Raw genomic sequence first — 20310 nt, 5'->3', positions numbered from 1 at the left:
CCCTAAGCATCTGGCCCAGGGCCTGGTATATGTAACTCCTGCTGTTGCAGACATTCACTGACTGTACCCCACACCCCACCACTTTGGATCCTGCACCCCACTACTTTCCTAGCGCTGTCCCTGTGGGTCCCTGTCCTGTGCACTCCCCCATTCATTTCCCGACAGCCTGCTCTGGGTCAGGCACCTGCAAGGTGCCACATACCAAATAGAGTCCCTGCCTGTGTGGGGCTCACCTTTAAGTGGGGAGGAGAGGAGGAGAAATAGAAGAGATCAGGTAGCGGTCTGTGCCAGGAATATAATAAGACACGGTGTCACATGGGGGACCTGGGGCTGCGGTTAGTTGGCAAATCAGGACAGGCCTGGGTGAGAGGGACACAGAAGCTGAGACCTGATGAGCAGTGGTATAAGGGAGAGGCGCTGGCAGAGGGAGAAGCTGGTGCCACGGGGGAGCAGGGGTGTCTGAGGACGAGATCGAGGGAGAGGGTGGCCGCGGTAGAGTCATGGGAACGGCAGGGCCCGCACAGGTGAGGGTCTTGGACTCCTATCTGAGAGAGAAGATGGGAAGCCTCTGGGGGGTTTATATGGTGAAGAGATGGGCTCTGATGGGGCCACCATGTGGAGGATGGGCTGTGGGGACACAGGTGGAGGCACGGAAATGGAAAGGATGGGGGCAGTAGGTCCTCAGAGAGAGAAGGAGGCTCAGAAGGGACAGGAGATGGAGACAAATTGCCCTGGTGAGGGTGAGGGCAGCTGCAGGAGCTCCCGTGGCTCCCTGTGTCCTCACCCAATCGTGTCCCTGCCCGAGTCCTCGTCTCTCTTCCACCATAGCTGACATGCAAGAAATAGAGATGGGTGTGGTTCCCCTGCCACTGTAGGTGCTCGCTGATGGCTTGTGGCCCTGCGTTCTGCACCCCTGCACTGAGAGCTTGTGGCCCTGCATCCCGCACCCCTGCACCGCATCCACCACAGCATTTCCAGAGGGCAAGGCCTGTAACCTCCCATAGCCCCCAAGCGTGGCTCCCGTCTCAGCAGTAAAGTTTGTGGGGTAAGTGCTCTTGGAGGAGCAAGCCCAGGACAGCCCCGAGGACCCTTCTCCCTCCAGCTCATTGCACTGGGGGCTCATGCAAGGCAGCAGGTGGGAGCAAATGGTTTCTCCCATCTCAGCCTTGCCTGGGCCACACCTCCCCAGGTGTGGGCTCTCCTGCTCCATGTCGCCCCTTCTCCCACTCCATGAGCCCCGGGAGCCCCTCCAGGGAAATACTGGGAACCCAGCCCAGGCTGAGCCATCCCTCAGTCCGACCCCGCTAGGAGGGAGAAGGAGCTGACTCTGCTAATGGTTCACTGAGTGGCTGTGTCTCTATTACAAATGATTGAAGTCACCGGCATTTAATTGATGTTATAAATATGATATTTGTGACACAGTATGGAAAACGATGCACTCTCTCGTTGCTATACATCACGGAGCGCGTATGTCCCCCTGGCAAGGCATGCTTCCACCTTCCACCTTCTCCTTGCTCTGCTGCCCTTGCCACCACTGTCCAGGCTGCCTGCCTGCTCTGGGCCCGTGCAGGCAGAGGAAGAGGGATGACACTGATGTGGGAAGGTGGGCCTGCCCTGGTTCCCCCACCTGGGTCTGGCTCTGGGGAGGATCCGCAGGAAGATGTGTGGGCTGGGGCTACTCTCTGACCTTTAGGGAACTTGTGGCCTTACTGAAGAGCAAGCTGCACACACTCGCACAAAAAGGATTGTGCAGAGGGTGGGAGAGGTCAGGGAGGGCTGATGCAAGCAAGGGAGGCTTTCTCGAGGAGGGAGGCTTTGAGCTTTGAGCTGGGTTTGTGGCTGGGCAGGATTGGGAGAATGAATGAAGAGAGAAGGGGCTTACAGCCAAGACTTCAGAGTCATGCACATCTGGGTTCCAATCCAATTATTATTATTTTTGTGTGATCATAAGCAAATCATTTAGTTCTTTTGAACCTCAAGTGCCTCATTTGTAAAATGGGGGTGTGTTCTTATCAATACACGTAGAACCGTCACCTCCTTTATTCTGGACAGCATTCTTCTCTTAAGATGACCATACTGCAGGGTGAGTCACATTAGACTCTTCATGCTTCAATGCCTGAGAAACTCCATGTCTACCCTACACTCATGATGGAGGGGATGAACAGCTGGGGCCGGATTGAGGGAAACTCTTGAAAGTCAGTCAGAGAGGACAGAAAATAGGGAAATATTCTGGATTCTTCAATTTGGGGAGAGTACCAAGTTGGTTTGAGGAATGCCAATCTGGTGGAGGCTTGTGAGGAGCCGGAGGAGGAGAGGCCAAGCCGGGATGGTGGCTCATGTCCTGCCCTGCCCCATGCTGCTCTTTGCTCTGTCCCTGTGGCACCTCGCTCTCTGCAGGAAGCTCGTCACTTCAGACCAGTCTCCTGCCCACCTGACACCATCCACCCTTCTCAGAACCCTGTCAGGCAGCAGGTGTTCCAACAACTGGACTTGGGCTCAAAATCCCCACAAGCCCCCTCTTCTGAGCCCAGGGTGCCTTATCACCGCTCTCCCTCCACATGCCCCGAGCTCCTTTATATGAGGTCCTTTATATGCACGGCCCCAAGGTCATGCCCTAAGCCTCCATCAAGGACTTCTCAGCATTGAGGGATCCTAGTTTCCATGGCAGAGGACAGGGGTCATTCAAAACTATGGACAATCTAAAAACTCAGGTGATCTACGGAACTGGACGGCGCCCACATCATTTTGGTTTTGCTTTGGAATGTATGTTGTCTTTCACAGTAAACAAGTTGGATGCTATGGGGATCGGGTCATTTAAGGAAAAGTCCTAAGAACACACTGGAGGAACTGTCTGACGCCCACTGGGCCCCCTTCCTGGTGGAGATGGACGGAGTGACCACCTAATGCGCCTATCACATCAGAGCCCCCTCCTCTGCCCCGTGCTTCTACCCTCTTCTGCTGCTGGCAGTGGAGAGGGGGAGAATGGAGCTCCTGTCAGCATCTACGGGACTTGAGTCCCTCCAAAACCCGCTCCATGTAAGGTGCCAGAAGGCCTCCCCCTGCCTCCATCTCCTGCCTGCCCCCATCACATGGCCTGTAGAGGCCCCTTCTGACGTGGGGACAAGCGGTACCAAGGGCAGACTGCCATGAGATCACCTATGAGGGAGGACACTAGACAGTGACCACATCAGAAGGTGCTGAGTGACACTGGATGGCACAGGACTCCCAGCCCAGCTTTCCTGGAGGAGGTGAGGGGGAGGGAGGGACAGGACTAGTAAGGACAGAGCATGGGGACGTGCCAGGTGGGAGGCACAGCAGTTTCCCAGGAGCTGGGGGATGGAGAACGGGTGGGCTGAAGCAGTGTGTGGTGTGTCCCACAGGTCAGGCCCGCCTGTGTGAGCCTCTGGGGAGGGCATTCCTCTACCACCTTTGCTTCTGGTCCATCTTCCTCCCAGATGGCTGCTGTCACTGAGCGGTCAAAGCAGCAAGGGGCACAGGCTGCCTGTGGGACAGGGCGCACCAGTCAGGTCAGAGCAAACAGGCATGAAACGGAGGCATGGGAGAGCAGAGTGTGGAGGGGTCTCCATCCTGCAGAAATTGGGAGCCCCTGGAGGGCACTTAGCAGGCAGGGGACTAAACATTGCATGACATGGGTCATCATCAGCCAGGAGAATAAGGAGAAGCAAGGCTGAGGGGAGAGCAGTCGGCCCAGGGCTCTCAGAGCATCTTCTAGCTCTTACTCAAGCGCCCTGGGATAAGTGAGAGTGTCGCAGAAGGGCCAAGTGGTCTAGCTGTGCTCTCCCACCAGCCTCCCCAGGCCCCTTGCAAGGTGTGGCCTGAGCCGGCTCAGTTTCTCCGTAGCAGGGGGAGATTAACATTTGAAATCCATTCAGGGGGAGGGCTCCTTCCTCCGCTCCCCACCCCTCACTCCCCCCAAAAATGAAAACAGTCGTTGAAATTGAAAAATGGTGCTCAGTGAAGGGTTTAAAGACATTTTGAATTTAAAATATATTTTAAAGGTCATTTTCAGCAGTAATTATGTTATAATGGTGGGGCTCTTGGCAAAGGCAGAGTCCCACAGTAATATTAGGCCAAATGGGAAGTGGTAAGAGCCTCCGTGTCCTAGAGCCCTCAGAAGGGGGTGGGAGAAGGGAGTAGAGGCCCAGGACGGCCTCCCTTTAGAGCCAATGGCAGGGTCACTACTGGGTCCACAGGAACAGGGAACTACACAGTTCATTTGGCCCTGGTGCAGAAGGGTCCTCCAAGAGTGGAGTACCACATCTTGGGCCACTCAGGTTCACCAGGACCCTCCCCCGGGGCAGAGACTGGGGGGTCTGGCCTCCTGCTGGGCGGGACACCCTACCTTCTTGCCTCCCACCCCCACCCCTTACAAAGGCACATCCTTCCCTTCTGCTTCCAGACACTCACTCTGGCTCCTCCTAGTCACAGGCTCCCTAGCTCTCCTGGGGCCAACTCCCTGGCGGTGGGGGCGGGGGGGGGGGGGGAGGCTCAAAAGAATAAGGCTCTCCTGGCTCAGAGCCTCCGGGCGGCCTGCCAGGCCTGTACCCACAGCTTCCTGAGCTGGGGGCACAGCTAGCAAGGAGCTCGCCTCTCTGTCCTTCTTGACCATGATTGTGGTCTACATTATTTTTTTCTTGAACAGACTGAAGATATGACTACATTGGCTACTTATTTAAACCTCAATGTTTTCTATCCTATATCCCCAGTGAACAAACCCTCCCACCCTTTGACCCACTTTTCTCTTTTCAGCAAGTGCACCCATTCTTTGCAGGAAGTGTCACCCACACAGATGAACAAGCTTGTAGAAGTAACGCACAGTATGAGCACCTGCTGTTAATCATTCTAGAAGGGCTGGCTGTGAGTTAGATGCTGGCCAGGCCCCAGGAGGTTCTATTAGAAGGCAGACTGGCAAGCTGTGGGGAGATAAAACAGAGGACAGAGGACAGTGGGGAAGGGGTGTGTCTGGGCATGTAGAAAGAGCCAGATCCCTGCCTTGGAGGTAACCTGGGAGGGCTTCACGCAGGAGGTGTGTGGAGCATGAGCACAAACCAACAAAGGAATGAGGAGCCAGGAACAGGCAAATAAAGAAAGAAACCGAGAACGTGGTTTCTCCCACGCTGGGAGCACTGACAGCCCAACTGGGGAGAGTGAGTTTGCTCCCCAGGCTCCTGACAGGTCCCCAAAGGCAGGAGAGCTCCGGCCATGCGATCAGGGGTGCAGAAACAGGGTCCATGGTCAGTGTTCTCTGTGCATCGCCCCACTTCCAGCCGCTCTGTCCCTGTGGGTTTCCTTTGGGGGATGCTGGGGGAGGAGCAACCAATCTGGCTGTGGGCCCCCCTTTTCCGCCCCTGACACGGACAGCAGGACGGTGGGCGCGAGGATGCGTAGAAGCATCAGGCTGCGCGGGCGGGTGCTGGATGAACCGCAGCGGGAGCAGGAGGGGGTTGGTGGTCCCCAGTTCCTGGGTACGACCCAGCGGGGTGCCCGAGGAGGGGGGTGGTGGGGTTGTAGCCAGGACTGGAGCCCTGGAGGCAGCCAGAGGATGGAGGGAGGAAGGAGGCGGGGAAGAGGCAAAATATAAAAATATCTGGGAGAAGCGCAGCGTCGGGCTACAGTGTTATTGAACTAAAGCATCTTATAAAACTCAAGCCATTAATAACAGGCTGCCGCCACGTCGGGGTAATTTATTCAAATTGCGGGTCCGGGATGGAGGAGCAGATGTTTCAGAGCTGCTGGTGTCACGGAATGAGTTCCAAGGGAGGGGAGGGGGTGCCCGCTTCGCATTCTTGTGGGGGGAAGGGGAGAGGACCTTCTCGGAGCTCAGCCAAAGTCCCTGCATTCCAGAAGGAGGTGGAGACCTCAGCCCAGGCTTCCACAGGGAGGAGGAGCCCGTAGGGTGGAGGACAGTTCATTTAGTTCAACAAGTGCCAGGATGGAAAACCAGACGGTGAGGACCGGCGGGCAGGTAGGTCCCCCTTCCTAGGATGTCGCTCCTCCCATCCTATCCAACTGAAATGCCACTTCCTACTCAAAGTCGTCCATGGTTTGTCCAGACACAGAGCTTGGTGCTCGGAATCAGAAGGGCCTGAGTTTCTTTGCAGATGCACCTACCAGCTAGTGACCCCAGTAAGTTAAGCTCTGGGTCTCAGTGCTTCATCTATACAATGGAGTAATAATACCTCAGACACTGAGTGGGGAGAAGTGACCCAGTGCAAGGACTTGGCCCACGCAGGGGGTGGCTGAGGTCAGTCGGGTTCCTGTACTACACCTTATGGCCCTCACTTGTGGTGAACTTAGTGCTTTGATTCAAGGTCTTTTCCTGCTTCCTAATGGCTTCATTGGTTTCACCTGCATCCCAGCCAGACTGTAAACTGCCTGAGGTCGAAAGTCATGCTGGCTTACCCATGATGTATGGGGTGTGTAGAGCACACAAGGCCTGTGGCTCCTTTCTCTGATGGGGAAGGGACAGTAAAGCTCGCAGAGGCCTCCCTTTGGATTCCTGTTACCTCAGCACAGTCCCCTGGGTCTTGGCCAAACCTGGGTTGGGTCCTAGAGGGGGGTCAGGGCCTTGACGTCTGGCCACAGTTTCCAGTACAGAGATTATGGAAAGCCAGTTGGCCCCTGGGTTCCTGCCAAGATCTCGGAAAGTGGAACCTCTAAAGATGAAAATCGGCCCCGCTGTCTGATTTTACCTTTTTGGCAAAGCAAGTATCTCCCCCATGAAGCTGATTCTGGTTTTAATTCGCTCCTCTCCTGTGGGTGTCTAATGCTGGGGCTGAGGGCCACTGCTCAGCTGATGTCTTCATACTGTGAATCTGAATCCCGATGGGGGCAGGAAACACAGAAGGGCCCTATAAATTGTAGGTGCCCTGACTCACTATTTAAAATGGTTGAGAAGATATTTTCTCCTCCTTCCTCTCTATTGCAGATGTGGCTGCCTGCTTATTAAGGGGGTATGAGGTGGGGCTCCACCTGGTGAGGGATGCTCCATTATGCCGCCCTGGGTTGCCTTTGGTTCCATGCCCCTCGCTGACATCAGCGGCCCCTGATGGCGTGTTGCAGTGAGCAACAAGGGTGGGTACAAGGGTGACACTCTGGAAACGTCCCAATTGGAGGCAGACACGTCTCTTCTCACAGGCCCAGCCCTGATGGTGCCACCATAACGTGATGAGAGGAGAACGAGGAGCCCTTCTGTCCCCCACACAGCCCTGACCTGAAATGACACTACCAGAATGCTACTCTGTGAGACCAAGGTTGCTGAGGCAAATCTACCCTTGGCAGGCCCGCATCAGCACATTTATCAGATGCCCAGGGCTCAGGGACCAGGCAGAGGGGCCACCTTTGCCACCTCTGTCTCCTGGCCTGGGGACTGCCCTGGACACGGTGGGGGGACTGGCTGCCAGAAACATGGGACAAGACTATGGGGGGCACCAGTACCCCAACCCAGGAGAGGTGAGGGCAGGTGAAAGGGGTTTGGTGGCAGAAGACGGCTTGTTTCTCCCACTCCCACCCTGGCCTTTCCCCAAAACGCTCCCTACCCACCGGGCCGGGGTGGGGGTGGGGGGGCGTCAGGGCAGCCACTGGCCCCATGCCTCTGCTCCCTACAAACGAGACCTGCTCATAGCTCAAGGTTCATTTCAAATGAAGGAGAAAGCTCAGCCCCACACTCGCGGGGCAATCAGCGCACTCCGTGATGAATGGAGCCTGTGTCACTCAGTGAAAATGAATATTTCTTTGCGATAATGGCCAGATGGTAGCAACTCTCCGATCCAAATTAAAACATGCATGATAAATGCCAGGAAAACAGAGGAAGACAAAACCCCAACCTGGAGTGAATTCTCTCTATAAATCTTCCCCCTGCACCCCCTCCCCCACCACCATGGAGGCCCTGCTAATAGCCATTAAATTATTAAGATGCGCTGCAAGGAGAATGCCAATGTCAGTGGCACCCGCCCCACTGCCCACCTTGGCCCCCTGCCTGTGGGCCTGACTCTGGAGGGGCTGCGGGGGTGGGGAAACCCAAGAGGGGGCTGCTTTTAGGCCAGCAGAGAGTCAGCGTGGTGGAGAACATTCTTCTTAGAGACATGAGTGTGAGCCTGGCCTCGTGGTGCCAGCGCCGAGGGCGGCCTGCCGGAGGCTGGTGCCCAGCCAGACTCTGTGGACAGCCAGACACACCTGCCCCCAAAGAAGACACCATCTCCGTGGAGAGATGAGAAACTAACATCCGCTGCCTGACGCTATGGCTCAGGCAGAGGGCCGGAAAGGGGCTCTGAGCCAGGAAGACCAGTGAGGAACAGCTGGAAGAAGGATGCCAGCAGGATGGACCCTGATGAGGGCTCTGACCACGTGGAGCTGGGCAGCTGAGAAGGGTCAGAGAGGACCATCCAAGAGCGGGTGTGTGTCTGAAAGTGGATGTGTACTTGGAGGTCTAAAGGCATCAGGTATTGGGCAGGGCAGGGACAGCTTTGGAGCTTAGGTGTCATGGTGACAATAGGGCTCTTGAACTTACAGTTTAACTCCCATTGCCCCCTGCCCATCCCCTCACCCCCGGCACATATCCATCTGTCCTTGGTCTCCTTGACACCCTGTCCAGTGTTCTGTGTGGGTGGCCAGTCTTCCCAGGTCCAGCTCCCATCAATCACCAACCTCTTCCAGATTCCCTATCATCTTCCAGAAAACCCCCAATTCTTTAGCAGGGCATTCCTTGAAACCCTCCCCTCAGGCCAACTGGTTTCCTCATTTTTCCTGGATAGGCTCTAGGCCATGGGGCCTCCATTCCTTGTCAGCCTTAATCCTGTGCAACAGAGAGCCTCCTCCAGAAAGCCTGCCCTGACTGCTCTGCCTTGCCCAGCTCTCACCTCTGCCAGCTAAGGCTCACTATCTTCACGGCTCATCTGGTGCCCGTGAGGCCATGAACTGATCTCCCCACCAGACTGAGAGCTTCTCTAGGGCCCGTAGCTCAGCAAAGCCTTGAAGGTGTCTTCCTGGGACCCCGTCACATCTGTCTTTCATGGTCAGCTCTCCAGGGGCACAGACCATCTCTTCTCAGCAATTGGCCATTTATGTCCAGCCTTAGACCTCTTAAGACAGTTGGGACAGTTACCCAGTGTTGTGATGCGACATCGTGATGGGGGGATCACGGGTCTGTCAAAAAGAAAACCTGCACTGGCTGGTCCTTGCTGAAGTCAGCTTCCACCAAGCCTTTCTCCTCACCAGGCCCAGACAGACAAGGCCCTGAGTGCCCAGCTGGGCTCTCCTCTGCCGGGCAGTTATGGACTTTCTCCACCTGCCCTTCTCAGCTGAGCCTCCAGGCTCGACGTGCCACAGACAGGCTCATGTTCCTTCTGACTAGGCTTGCACCCAGGTCAGACCCACCTTAAGTCCCCCCAGAGGGCCTCGGTGAGGGGAGTGAAATGCTGGAGAGCCCATCCTAAAGGCTGTGGTCCCTCCTCACCCTCTGTGCCTCTGATGGGTGGCACTGACACAGGGAGAGCTTGCTGTGGGTGCCAGCACCCCAGCACAGACCCGCGAGAAGGCAGCAAGTCGTAGAGGCCGGCCAGGAAAGGCTGAGGTATAAAGCTGGTGACTGCCTGCGTGGATACCTACCTCTCCTCTCTGAGCCCTCATTTTCCCCTCCATAAAGTGGAGGTGCTGCGTGCCTGGTTCCCATGTGTGCTGGGCTGGGCTGGGTGGGGAAGGAGCGACCTCTCTCCCAGAAGGCAGAGCACGTCTGATCAGGAAGACCGAGCAGACTCATAACACAGAGAAACGACACTCCGGGACAGGCCTGGTGAGCTCGGACTGAAGGGTGAGAAGGGACAGGATCCCGTCTCTGACTCAGACACTGTGTGCACAAGCATAAATGTTCGTGCCCTGGAATGTGAGGAGCAAGGAGACCCACGATGTGCCAAATCTGATTCTTCCAGAAAGTGGACACTCCTGTCCAGCCAAACCAGTTCTTCTATTTTATTTTTAAACTCTATCTTTTTAAAATTTTTAAAAATTAATCTCTATGCCCCACGTGGGGCTTGAACTCCTGACACCAAGATCAAGAGTCCTATGCTCTACTGACTGAGCCAGTCAGGTACTGCTAGTTGTTCTTATATTATTTTTAAAAGATCTCAGATGCCACATATTTGCCTTGCTTGTCTTCGTTTTCATTTCTTTGCCTGTGACACTTCACCCTAGATGCTACCTCTTGGTAAACCTGTTATCCCAATAATCACCTGCTCCAGGAAGCCTTCCTTGTTCTCACCCCAGTGTGGTAATCCCCATGCTCAGTGCCGCTCAGGCCCTAGGCAGTATGATTTTTTTTGCACTTTGTTAATCACGCCTGTCAAAGGTCTTCACCACCCCCCCGCCCCAACTGTCACCTCCTCTCATTCCCCATGGACCGGACCCTAAGAATAAAATAATTGCAGCTATTATCATCAGGGAAGATTCCACAGTTTGCCAACTGCACCCCACCTATGGCAGATCCAAGGGGGTGTCATCATCCCCTCTACAAAAGGGGGTCGCGAGGCATCACTGTGGGAAGGGCAGGACATGTGGAGTCAGAGTACCCGGGTATGGTGCCCGGGACTGTGCTGCTGGTCTCCCTGCTCTGGCTCCCGTCCCACAGCTGGTGGAACATCCCTGCCCCAGAGCTTTAGATGGCGTCCCTGGGCCGAAATGCATTTAAAGCACCTTGGAATCAATGCTCCCACATCTCATCCTCCCCCCAAGGAGGACCCCTCATTCTGGCCTCTCGGCATCTTCCAAACCTGCCTTGGCTCAGGTTATTTTCCCATCTGGAAGTTTTGCCCTTCCTTGCTCAAATCCCCTCGCCTCTGAAGGCCAAGCAGGCGTTACTGGTTCTGATCTCTCTGATCCATGCTACCTCTCCCTGCCCCCATCCCACTCTTGTGTTGTTAAGGCTGCCCGAGTGTGCCAGGGGCCAGGTAGGCACTGGATACATCTCGGCCATGCCAGGGCTGACTCAGTGCAGTGCTGAGGACCGCCTGGCCCAGGAAGGGCTGCTTGTAACATTCACTCTCTCTCATCTTGCCCATCTCCTGCAGAAGTAGGGGTCTTCCTCCCGTATGCCCACACAGTGCCTGCCACAGGAGGCCACGGGAGTGGCGACTGGGTGGGAGACAGAGGCCCACGGTCCCCTCTCTCTGTCATTCCATTCCGATTCCTGTCATCAGCCCCTTCAGCCTGGGCACACATGCGGCAGCTTCTAAATATCATCCAGGAGCCCATTTGCAATGATTAATATCCCATTTCCTCTGAAACAATCCTTTGCTAAATTAGCTGGGGCCAGAGGGAATTTGGCGAGGAGCCGCGAGTCTCAACTTAACTTGCCGAATGGATTAAAAAAAACCCTCGAAAACAAAATGCAGATCAATCAACACCCCTTTCCCCAGCTGAAAATCTAAAGTCCATTGAAACTCAGCAGGTTTGCAGTTAATTATAATTTCACACCTATGGCAGGAGTTACTGAGGTATTTATAATGCGTGCCTGCCCGCTGGAGCCTTTGTGGGGGCCTCACTAGGGACCCTTCTCACCAGCCACCTCCTTCCCCAAGCAGAAAGACCTGTCTTCCCCGAAGCTGCTGTTTGGGTTCAGTTGTGTAAACTAGAGAAGCTTCCTGGAGTTTTAAAATTTCTTTCTTTTTAAGGGGCTTGGGAAAGAAAGGAGTCGAAGATTCTTAAGGAACAGGAATTATGAAGAATAAAATCCCGGGTCAGGGAGACCTTGCATGATGATCTAGGGAACCTAACAGTTGGAAATGCTTTACCAAAAATCGGAAAGATGGTGGTCAGACACGTGGTAGAACTTCCTGCCCATAAAGAATCCAAGCCCTTGGTGGGCCACTTGGCTTGGCTCTGAGGTGTCTAATCCTTTAGCCCTTCCCAAAGGCACATCACAGGGTCAGGCAGGGCGACGGTGACCCCTACCCAGGCTGCTCCCTAAACACTGCAACTGTCTGGGCCCTGCTGTCTTATGTCTGACTCAAACTTCCTGAGCTGAAAGCTGCAATGGCTTTTCTTCAAGATCAGTCCAAAATAAATCAAGAATTCAGGTACGTGAAAGATCAGCCGGGACCTTGGCTTTGGGGCTGGGGTTTAAGGGAAATCATTACAATCTATAGCTTGAGACATTCTGGTGGGGATGGGGAAACAGGGTTTCCGAGCTCCGGAGAAGGAGGCCCAAATGGACTGTGGAGTTGCTTTTCTTCTTGATAGTTTTTAAAAACAGGAGGGGCAGGGTGAGAGGCAGACTCATGGGGGAGGGTGGACATGTGGCTCCAGGGGCCTCTGCAGGCCTCGGGGTTCCCTGTCCAACAGGGAAGTTAGCCATTCCCCAGCCAAAGGTTCACCACCACCCCTTGAGGAGGAGGATGTCACTGTCCCCATGAGCTAAGGGGTCTGTAGGGTCTGGTGGGGGGGGGGGTGTGTGCAAAAGAAGGAAATGCACTCCCCCAACACATACACAATCACACACAGGCATCACGGGCCCACAATGGAGTACACACGCTGCCCAGCTTTCGGGCCTTCTGCGGGGAGACACAGCCCCTTCTATGGGGCCTGATGAGGGTGGAGCCTTTTTTGCTCTGAGGTACAGATGGCTTTTCTTTTAGAAGTCTGCTTTGGGGCAGCAGTCGCCGGACCCCTTCTCAGCCCAGGATTGTACCCCCTGGGCTGGGCTGGGGTCAGCTTTGCTCATTCTGGGGTCTTTCAGGCAGGGTACAAACCCAGAGCCCCAAAGTAGAGGTCAGCACGTGCTTGACCCGGGGGAGGCTCTGATGCCTCAAAGGGGAGAGACGGGGACAGAGGTGGAAAGGCTCAGCCTGTGGGCCTTGACTGTCCTAGTGACGCTGTTCTTTGGCTTCAGGCTCTGCCCACCCTACCCCACCCCTAGGGGAGCCTCACCCAGGAGGTCCCCACAGGGAGTTCACACTGGTCTTCAAGCCTTTCCTCACACTTTCCCCCTCTCCCCTGCTGCACTGCATCTCCAGGGGGAGGCTGTCTAGAGTAATCGGCTTCTTTTTTTAAACCTTGTTTCCTACTGTCTTGGTATAATTTCAGATTAATCTTCATTGTACTGTGCCCACCCCCACCCCCCCCCCCGCCACGGCCCTTTAGCTTTATGTTTTTGTGTACTCCATCCCGTGTGGGCCGAGGGTTCCTAACAGAATCCTGAGGGATTTCTGTCTACCCAGAAGCTTTTGTCAGTGAGACAGTTGTTGGCATCTAAGATGAGAAAATTGAAACTTCTATTGAATTTTCATACGGCGGGACCAGCCTGCACATCTATTTCCTCTAAACGCTCGCTAAATTGCCTACCTAGAGTATGGGACTGAATAGCTAGAAAAGTCTGGAAGTGAGGCACCCAGCCTGGGGAGGTTGACAGTGTGGCCATGGGTCTCCTGGGGCCCCGGGACCTGGCAACAGCAGGGAGCTGCCCATGCCCCTCAGCTGGTCTCCCTGGCCTCCCTTAGCACGTCGTCTGCGTCTGTTTAGAAATAAAATAATGCTCGGAGGAGAAATGAGGAACTTAATAGGATTTAAAAAGCCGCAGGAACCGATGGGGCTACAGATGGTGGAAAGGCTGGGGGGACTGAATCAGCCACGGTTTTCTGGTGGGGAACGTGGCCTCGGGGAGGGCCTCAGAGCCGCGTTCACATGCATTGTGTCCAACCTCATTAGCCAGCCCGGCGGGACTCCACTGCCACATGAGTGCCGGCCACAGTGAGGGGGGCATAGCGGCCCCAAAGATGCCATTAAATGAACGGGGGAGCAGTGATGGGCTGCAGGACTGGCTGACTGACTGGCCCGCACCTGCCTCGGGGACTGAGTGCACACGGAATGACTCCCAGGCTGTCACACCTGCCCCCAGCCCTCCTGTGCCCTCCTAGTCCTGCCAGGCTTCCCCCCAACCCTCCCCCCCACGACTGATACAGGAGGGAAAGAGGGGGCTGGGGAGGGAAGCACGCGTGTGTGGGCCCCCAGTTCTGGAAAAGCAGAGGGAGGAAAGGGAACCCGCTGTGGAGACCTTCAACCCAGGCAATTCTGAAAGACTTGCGGGGCAGGGTGGGGGGGGGGTACCTAAAAGAAGCTCCTTCACCCTCTAGAAGCTTCCATAGGTGCTCCCTAGATGGTGGCTTACTACTGCAAGTACCCCTCCAGGGCTGGAGCTCAGGGCCACCCCCCTCAGTCTGTCCCGAGCCTCCCCCAGGCCCTGCAGCCAGTGGGGGACAATAGGACTTTATACAGGGAGCTCAGTAGTCCTGATCACATCCACCCTCCGCCATCATCAGGCCTCCATCAGGCTCCCTGCTTGGATTCAGTCACAGCTGCCCCTGTGGCCCCTCTTCTCTGAGCCTCCTCAGGCCTTCCTGGACAGGGAGGGGACTTGGAAGCCCCTCAGCAGTCCCCATCATGAGCTGTGACCTCTCTCCCCCAGCTGGGGCTTCACATGTTCCAGCCAAAGCCTGAGTCCTCTGGAGTGTGTGTGTGTGTGTGTGTGTGTGTGTATGTGGTCTCCAGTTCCAGGCCCTGCAAAGGGGTGAGGGCCGTGGTGGCAGGCCTTAGAACACAGTTTTCAGCCTTGCTCACTTTTCCCTCTGGCGGGACTCCCCAGTGCCACACCTACCCCTTCCAAGGGGTGGGCGGCCCCTTGGCAACCCCAATACCTTCTTTCCTGGGACTTCCTCCCAAGCCATCTTGACTCCTAACTTCTCCGGCTCATCAGCCCCCCATATTGTTGTTTTGTTCTGTCATTTCATGTTGAGATAAAATCAAGTGGCCCCAGTCTTTGCTTCACCCCCAGCCACTCTGTTCCCAGTGGGGATGTTTATTTTCCATGCGTGTGGGTCTGTGTGGGTGCCTTTGTCAGTGTGGGTATATGGCATGTCAGGGCGGGGCAGGGGTGCAGCATGTGTGACTGTCTCCCGAAATTCTTCCAAACACAGCACGGATAAGGCCCACAGTAACTGAAACTTCTGACCCGTCGATGGTTGCTGAGAAAACGTAGGGGTGGTTTCTGGTGACGGTGTGTGTCTGGCAGTGGTGGGGTGGGGTGGGATCAGGCCAATATCGGCTACACCTAATCCAGACTTCAGCCACTTCTTCCCTCTTGGGCCCTTTGAGGGAGGTGGGCACACTCCCCAGCCCCAGCCTCCTCCAGTCCAGCCCAGGGGGACCCCCAGCAGGTTTTCTGACCAAGGCCAGGGTGCTCAGAGCCTGACTGACTCAAAGGGGTGCCCATACCTGGCTACAGGAACCTCATTTGCCTGGGGCAGGGGGCTGTCCTGTCTTCTGGCCTTGGTGCTCCCCTGGGCTGGGACCAGGGAGGATGGGGAGGAGGTTAGAGCTACAGGGCAGCACATTGTGGGTGCTAATCCAGATACTGAGAGTGAAACCCAGTGGCTGAAGGGCCCCTGTGGCCGTGAGACCCAATTCAGATGCTGACCATGAACCAGCTCACTGGGCAGATACACCTGCCTGCCGGGAGGCAGAGGAACTCAAGTGCATGCCTTAGGGAGGGTCACTGCCTCTGAGATGACCAGGACAGGTGGGGGGCTCCCAGGTTCCTCTCTGTCCCTAGTCTGCCTCATTCCTCCGGTTCATGAATTGGTTTGCTGATTTGAGAGTGACTCAATTTAAATATAACTTGCTCCAGAGAGCTCTGTGGGGTTAACTGGAATCTCCTTGCAGAGAAATGGCTCCTGGGGAGGCTCTTCCTCTTTGGGTTTTCCTTCCCTGCCTAACTGGAGCCCTGGCTCTTGGTGGCAATAGCAGGGGCCAACACCTCTCTCCCTGCACAGGGGCATTATGGCTATGATGCCTTCTCTCTGCCTGGTGCCCCCACCAGGATCAGGGTTCCCTGCTTCTCATGGAGACAAGTCCAACCCCTTGGTCTTGTGTTCAGGGCTCCATTTTCACTTTATGTCCTCACTTATTCCCACCAAGTCTATACCTCTCGGTCCAATTCCCTCCAGGAAGCCCTCCCTGCCTGCTCCAGGCCACAGTGAGCTCTCTTCTTTGACCCCCTCCAGCTGTGGTCTCTCATGTCTCATGGGGTGGTCCAGGAGATCCTTATTCAGCCTGGCTCTGCCTCTCTCACCTGAGACCCTGCTCTTCCCTCAGCCGCCTTTCACACCCTTCTCTGCTCCCATTTCTTTCATCTTTTTTAACATTCACCTCTTCCCCATCCTCTTCGCACCAGAAAAAGTATTTAATGGATATTAAATTATTTTAAACTGACTTTTTTTTTTTTTTGTTAAATAGCTTGGTGATAGTGCTGACTCAGGATCATCTCACTGTTTAATATTGAATATGCAATTAATAGATAGATGTTTAGGTTTGGCTCTTTTTCCCCCCTTTCCACCGCAGGAAGAATAAAAGAGCTGATTAATCTGGTTTGGGGCAAGTGTCAGTGGCAGGAGATATATGGCAGAAAGGAGATGAGGTTAGCAACTTGGAGTCAGAGAGCTATTGCCTCCAAGGCAAGTGAAGGAGAAAGGGTTTGCATTGGAGCTCAGCGCCGCCTCGCCGGGCACGGCGTCTTCTGACACCCCACTCCGGTTCTGGAGAAAACCGGCCGGACTCTGAGCTGTCTGCTCTGCACGCGAGGGGCCCCCTACGCCCCCTCAGGGGCCTCCCTCTGTGGGGCCTTGTTCATGCCACCCTGACTTCTTCTCTAGGGGTGGAAACTCCCCTCCTTCAAGGCCAGCTCAGGTGCCATCTGCTCAAGGTCTCTGGCATCCCCCACTTACTTCGGGGCCCCTTCTCTGGGACTGCAGGTGCCGCTTACTGCTCGAGCTACCTTCCTATACACCAGGGTTTCTCCCCACCAGGGAGAGGGGCTCTTCACTACATCCTGGCCCTGCTGCACGAACAGGGTATTACAGGTGAGTCACTGCATGACGGGGTGACCCGGGGCCTGGGGCCTGCTGGGCCTGCTTCCCGGAGACAGTCTCTAGGAGAGGCCCCTGGTTCCACCATGTGCCACCAAGGAGAAGTCCTATGTGAGATGGGACAGTACCCTTACCACCAGGGTAAGGATGCCTAGGACTGGGTATTTGAGGAGCCTCTGTGTGTGCAGAAAACCAAAGTAACTGGACTGGCAGGAAAGGGGCAGGAGCGAATAGCACAAACCAGGTGGGCTTTGCTTACCTGGGCCCTTAACCCCTGAGCCATTTTTACATCTCAACGGACCCACCTCCACTCTCGGGGTTCTCAGGATGGGAAGCTCTCAGAAGACCACAGGGAGGTGTGTCAGTGCCCTGGGCCAGGGGGCCCCTCGGGGCAGCACAAAGACACCAGCTGGGCTCTAGGAGGTAGGGGTGGGATTTGAGGGCCAATTCAGACACAGAGGCCTTACAGCCAGGTCAGGGTCCCGTGCCCAGGGTCCCTCTGGGCAGCAGCCTGAGCTGGAAGGACCACAGGTCCCAGGGGCAGGCAGGACCTGTGGCCACACTACAGTTCTCTCAGGATGAGGATCTTGACTCTGAATTTGCGAGTATCTTTTGCCTATTTTACCTTTTTCCCTTAATTTCCTAAACACTTTTTGTAGGGAGGTAGGACAGAGGAGAGAGAAATTCCTCAGTGCCTGTCTAAGCTGAGAGGAATGTGACCTGTCCCGGCACAGAACCCAGGGGGAAGGCGCTTGGCAGAGGGAGCGAGAAGCGTGGCCTGGTGGAGCCTTTGTGTGCAGTGGAGGGGACAGAACTTCCCTGGGGAATGGAGCTCTATGCTTGTGGGGTGCGGCTGTATCCTCCTATTCTGTCCCTTCCCAGACATCTCCCTGTCTGCCTGGATCTGTCTCCAGAATCTTGACCTCAGTGGTCCCAAGCCCCCATGGCGGCCCTTCTCAGATTTGCCCAGTGTGGTCTGAACCTTCCCAGGGCAGGGCTACAATCCACTTCCTCTCGTCCAGCCTGGCACCCTTTCAACTTTTCAGGCTCCATCACAGGGGGCTTTCCTGGGTGACATGGAGGTGGGCACACCCTTTGGATTTCCTAAAGGAGGCAGAAGAGTACCCCAGGACCTGCTACTCGTTTACTTACAGGAAGGAAGGAACCCCATCAGCAGACCCCAATCACCTCCCCACTTTCCTTCACTCTCTCCCCACACCAGTCACCCAGAGCTCCATAGCCCTGTCCCAATTCCCAGCCATGAGATCCCTAGGGCTCGGGTGGGGGGGGGGCGGTGGCAGGAAGTCGCTGCATCACTGCATCAGGGAGAGGGAGGAAGGGTTGGGTCGGGGGAGGGGGGCAGAGACAAGTGAGCCCTCACGTGAAGGGGGCTGGCGCAGGCAGCTACTACCTCCTCGGCTCTCGCTGTCCGCTGGCTTCACCTGGATCGGCCGGTTCATCTGCAATAGAGCACAAAGGACAGTGTCAGATCAGGCCTGGGGGGAGGGGGCATACACCCACACCCAAAGGTAACTGGTGTTCATAGGTACACAGGTGCAAGGACCACACCCACCAACACATATATCCACACCACTGCTCCCCAATGCAGCTGCACACGGGCAGCAAAGCCCCACCCATCTCCCCTTTCCTATGCAGTCCCCAGGGCTCCATTGTCTTGGGAAGGCTTCTCTGGACTGGACACTCTGTGATGCCCCCCTCCCAGCTTTGAACAGCTCTTGCTAGCCTGTGACATCAGAATCTGAGGTGTCCTCACAGCGCATCTCTGGCCAGAGAATATGATCTTGCTGGAGACAGCTGGCTTTGCCGAAACAAGCTGCTCTCTGGCTACCCGGAGCCGTCTCCCAAATGTGGGCTGTGGGTGCCAGGGGTCCCTGAGGCTCTGGGCCACCCAGCTCCCGGATGAAGCCGAACTCAAGTGTGCGGCTAGGGCTGTCCCCTTTGGGGTTGGGGGGTGGGGTGGGCACAGCTACAAATCTCCCGTGGTATTTAGGGGGCCAGGAGGACAACAGGACACCGCCTGTTCCCCCCCCCCCCCCCAACGCCTCCCAGAGCCGGGCTCTCTCACGGGGATCCGCTTCAGTGCTCCGTTCAGGCCACTAGGGGTCTCTGAACTCCAAACATCGGCGGCTACGGCGCCTGTCTTTAATCCTCGCTGCTGGAGGCCACGGGGTGGGCTCTCCAGCCCAGAGGCCCCAAGATATTTCAGACAATAAAAACGGAAGGAATCACACAAATGGAATCCTACTTTATGTCTTTTCCAGTGCTTTAGCCTGTCAAGTACCTCCCTTATCCCTTACTGCATTTTTATTTCGCGTACAAACAAACCCCAACAGGCAGACAGGGCAGGGACTAATACCCCCACTTCATGGATGGAGAAAGCTGAGGCAGGGCCGCCCCACTGTAAGATGAGCCCAGGAACCCGAGCTGCCAGGGCTGTGTCTAGGCTTCCAATCCTGCACCAGGTGACTTTGTGTTGCCAGTTCCCCTCCTGTGTGTGTGTGCGGAGGCCGGACTAGCCAGTCACAAGCTTCCTCGGGCCTTCTGGTCTAGGATTCGAAGTGAGTTGTGGCTGCGTCAAGACAAGTGGGTGGGGGAGCGTGGGTGCCTGTGACTCAGCAAGGTGAAGACAAGGCCAGCGGAAGGGCAGAGCCACCACGAGGAAGGACAGAGAGGCAGGAGGCAGGGCATGGAGCAGAGGAAATGAGACACAGGTGGCCTGCGGGGGGCCAGACAGGACTCTGGGGGCCAGTCCACCGAGAGGGGGTCAGGATGTCATTGTTTGCCACAAGGTCCCCACTTGGCACGCCTTCTGGAGTTGAGAGGAAAAAAGGTGCTCAGTACGTAAGCCCTGCCAGCAGAGGAAATTGTATGTTATAGAAAGCTCCAATCACAGGGAGAAGGAAGAGAGACATAATGAAGATCCCGGTTTCATTTAGGGGGTCCTGGGGCCCCATTAAACAGCCTCCTTTGCAATTCTTGAGCAAAGGGCACAGAAGCCCCAGCAGGCTTCTGGCTATTGGGGAAGGGCTCCAGGAGGGGGCCAGGGGACTCCTTGTGTCCCATCCAGTGCCTTCTGGGACTCAGGATCCAACCCTTTTCTAGAATGTCCCTCCTTCCTGGAATAGCCCTAAAGTAAACAAGATAAATTAAATCAGGCAAACGGAATCTGCCTGGGCATGGAGCCTTCCACCTCAGGGGGCACCCCACCCTCAGGCAGCCAGCCTGTCTCCCTGTCCTTGGTATATGTAGGCATTCAAGAATACTCTGCCCCAGGCTCATGGACTTGGGCCTGATTTCCAGCCCCTCCAGCCCCCCTAGCCCCACCCCAGTCCTCCCTACCTCCTCCATGACTCGGTGCTAG

General features: G+C 55.7%; 1 protein-coding gene across 50 annotated transcripts in view; it reads right to left on the bottom strand.

Annotated features, from left to right (window-relative positions):
* Window positions 1–20310, bottom strand: part of CELF4 (CUGBP Elav-like family member 4) — a 295427-nt gene that overhangs the window by 53153 nt on the left and 221964 nt on the right. For 28 of the 50 annotated variants that reach the window (XM_047086956.1, XM_047086963.1, XM_047086957.1 and 25 more), the window contains exon 3: window positions 18340–18388. In XM_047086956.1, coding sequence (XP_046942912.1) covers window positions 18340–18388 — 49 coding nt within the window. Of the gene's footprint in view, window positions 1–18309; window positions 18389–20310 lie in introns of all 50 variants that reach the window. The other 22 variants (XM_047086998.1, XM_047086951.1, XM_047086953.1 and 19 more) reach the window with 2 other exon arrangements.

Source organism: Lynx rufus, unplaced genomic scaffold, assembly GCF_022079265.1.
Source record: "Lynx rufus isolate CCGP_SWC_20201006 ecotype Redwood Valley unplaced genomic scaffold, mLynRuf1.p SCAF_22, whole genome shotgun sequence".
NCBI lineage: Eukaryota > Metazoa > Chordata > Mammalia > Carnivora > Felidae > Lynx > Lynx rufus.
The sequence above is the reverse complement of the archived record's forward strand: the minus strand, read 5'-3'. Positions and strand labels throughout refer to the sequence as shown.